Genomic DNA, 3,365 nt, shown 5'->3' with positions numbered 1-3,365 from the left:
TAGTTTGGAAATAGCATATATCATGCAAAAGGGGGATCAGAGAAATAAAAAACCCTATAAATCCCGAATCCCCATTTCGGCGAGAGAGGCGACGAAATTGACATCAATGACGAGCACATGGAAGAGAAGATTGGGAAATGTGAGGTCCTTCGTATCGAATTCGACGGGAGGCCTGAGAGGAGGAAGCAACCTGGCGTCATGGGTGGTGGCTGGTACGCTAGCCTACTTCCTCTGGGTGAAGCCCTCACAGGACCTCAAGCGGGAACAGCAGGAAAGGGCTGCTCTGGCCTCTGCGGATCCCCATGCCTACGTAGAGAAGCGGAAACCGATCGCCGATCCTCAGGTACTGTTTCATATCTGAGTTTCTGCTGTTTCAAGTGAAAAAAATTATGATTGAGTTTTTCAATTGCTTGCCAAATACTTCAAATTACAACTTGAATTCCGTCTCAGGAGACTGGATTGATATACGGCAACAAGAATAAAGCTCGAAAACCGGATGCGTAGTTTGTAAGTTATCGTTTACCGAGTTACACTGTAATAGTGTTGTTCGAAGTGTTATCAGTTGGAATGCTGTGGAATGTTACCCCTGAAATACCTTTTGTATATGCTGCAATAAAGTTCAATTTTGAATACTTGTTAGTTTACAGTTACACAAATTTAAACCGACCAAAAAAGTTCAACCTTGAGGGTCGTTTCATGTGCCTGAATATGAATATACGTCGCAATTTTGACATCAGCGTGTGGATATGAAAATTTAGTAAAACCTCGATTTACTGGAGATGTGATGCTCTCATAAGGAATAAAGAACAAGATTTGAATTGGTTTGATTGTTGTTGTACTTGGTGCACATTTTGTTCGCTTGATGCATGGCCAGTAAATTCGTCGTCTATCTGCCCACTTTTTTATTTAATAATTTTCTCTCTCTGATTTTAAATTGCACTCGTCTGATTTCTCATGTTGGAGTCTCATTTCAACTGCATTTTGTGCACCAAAAACAACCCAGGATATCAGTATTCATCAGTGAACATCACAGCTTGCTTGGTTGATACTTTCAACTTTAGAGCATTCCTTACTTGCCTTTTATCCTAACTAGTCTATGGAATTATAACTAAAGTTATTTTCCCTTAACATTTGCGTGTATGTGGTACAGAGTGATGCATGTCCGTAAATCTATTTGACTTTGCTATTTGTGAGGCCCTTGTTGTTCATTTCTGTTCTTGAATATGTTTTTTTACCTCATAGAACAAACGTCTCTAGTTCTTGCATTCATTTCCCAAACTGCCCTTTTCTGGTCTTATTTCTTGTTATGAACAAAATGTGAAGGTGAAAAAATTCACTCTCCCACATAAGATTCCATTCAAATCAATATTTTTGTTTGCCACTTTGTCCCAAATCAATATTTTTGTAGTCAATGAAGACAGTCAGACACCAGCTAACCTAGTTTAAGGCTGATGCCAGTTATATCCAACTCTACACTTGATGTCGTCTTCTTATTTTAAGTTTGCTTGCTCTTTGGAATATGAATAGCAGATTTCATCTTGATTCTGAGGTAGGAGAAAGAAATTTGTTCGGCTGCCGGTATAGTATGCTGCCATATATGGCCAGTTTGATGGAGAATTTTCTCCTGAGGTAAACGCACGGCCTTTCTATTTTGCTTTTTTATCGTCTCAGCGGTTGAGGGTTGCTTTGGGTATCTCCCTACTACACTACAAAGTAATAGATGAGTTTTTACTGCAGTCGTTGCTCCATCGTATATCTCCTTTATTGCTTGGATAAATTCATCTCGTACTCCTTTCTCCTCTAGAATTCTCAAAAGAATTTCTCTTGAGACCCTATCATACACTTTTTTCAAATCTATAAAGATCATGTGTAAATACTCTTGCATATCCCTATAGTATGAACCCGAATTGATTATTTGTGACCCATATCTCTTGGCTCAGTCTTTGCCAATTACTCTCTTCCAATGCTTCATGTATGACTCATTAACTTAGTACCCTTATAATTATGGCAGTTTATCATTCATCCAAGATTCAGAATTTTATGATCCTACACAATTAATTTGATTTGTATTGTGTATTATTTTTTTCAGTTTTTCTTCCGAATGCATTTGTGATTTACACCGACGCCTTTCGAAACTTAATTTTAGTCTCATTTTGCCTTCTGAAACTCAAAATGTCTCACTTAATCTCCAGAATGTCAACTGTGTGCCTCTCTTTATTTCATTTGGTTAACTCAGTAAAAAATTACGTCAAATCTTCTGACGTGGCCATTAAGTGGCTGATGTCTTAACATGCCCTTATCATGTGCACAAGTTCAATTCGATCACCTTCTCCATCGAACTACACCTCGAGCCATCTTCCGCAACTCCCAAACACAAGGGCTGCAACTCCCTCCCCGACGAAGCTCTTTACATGGTGCTCGACACCTACATCGACGTCAAGTGGCTCCAGCGTGAGCCATGCTGCGACTGCTAACACCAATCCAACTTCAATCCACTCTTTCCTTTCTTTCAAACTTGACTTTAAGTTTAACATTTTTGAAATATTAAATCTTTTATATTTAACATTATACATGTGGCAACGACATGGTTACACACTGGCAAATTACTGGGCCTGACCTTGCCATGTAAGACGATTTTATCATGATTTTTTATTGAGTTAACGAAATAAAGGGAGAGACAAAGTTAATTTGAAGTGGGACATTTTAATTTTTGAAGACAAGCTGTTAGTGTAAATAATCCTTTTTGATTTGCAAGCAAGGAGATGATTTCGGTCGGCATCCCACGCTAGTGACATGACTAGAGAAATCCACAAAGTAGCGAGAGGACAATGTTGACTAGCTGTGTATGGTGGGCCTGGATCCAAATTATTGGTTGGGCTGTCCGAGCCACTCAGTTATCCACGTTGCTTATTGTTGGGTCAGCCTTTCTTCACGTGTTGTTTGTTGAATTGTTGGTCACCTCTCCTTATCACCGCCCATGCGGGACCCGCCAACATGAAAGATGGGAAAGGAATAAGCTCTTCATGATAGCAACTTTCATAACACACAAACTTTATCATCACGTGGTGTTTCGTTTTATACAATACACACATTGCATTGTTATATTTAATTCGTCATATTTTACGCTACTCCAACTTATGATATCTCACTTATAAGTTACAATTGAAAAGAAATAACATTGGAGCTTGAAAATTTTCTTCTTCATACTATCTAGTTTAGAGAGTTATAAGGATTGTGAATCAATAAAAATAGAGTTTTTACTTAAAATATTATGAAAATATTGATAATTAATGCTAGGAACTCCTTTCTTACTCCTTATATTCGAAATTTTCTAGGAGAACCTCTTTCTTAGGAGGTGGACAAAG

At 38.3% G+C, this 3,365-nt stretch overlaps 1 protein-coding gene across 1 annotated transcript; it reads left to right on the top strand.

Annotated features, from left to right (window-relative positions):
- Window positions 1-632, top strand: LOC126626378 (uncharacterized). The gene is made up of 2 exons (XM_050295700.1): window positions 1-343; window positions 451-632. The coding sequence occupies exons 1-2, from the start codon at window positions 23-25 to the stop codon at window positions 502-504; spliced, it is 375 nt and encodes a 124-aa protein (XP_050151657.1). The 5' UTR covers window positions 1-22; the 3' UTR covers window positions 505-632.
- Window positions 633-3,365: the final 2,733 nt, after the last annotated feature.

This window comes from Malus sylvestris, chromosome 6, assembly GCF_916048215.2.
Source record: "Malus sylvestris chromosome 6, drMalSylv7.2, whole genome shotgun sequence".
NCBI lineage: Eukaryota > Viridiplantae > Streptophyta > Magnoliopsida > Rosales > Rosaceae > Malus > Malus sylvestris.
This window is presented reverse-complemented; position numbering and strand designations above follow the sequence as displayed.

Excerpts from the sequence above, each read along its gene's own strand:
- LOC126626378 (XM_050295700.1), top strand. The coding sequence starts at position 23 with ATGCAAAAGGGGGATCAGAGAAATAAAAAACCCTATAAATCCCGAATC. Across the intron at positions 344-450 it reads AACCGATCGCCGATCCTCAG|GAGACTGGATTGATATACGG; the intron begins GTACTGTTTCAT and ends ATTCCGTCTCAG.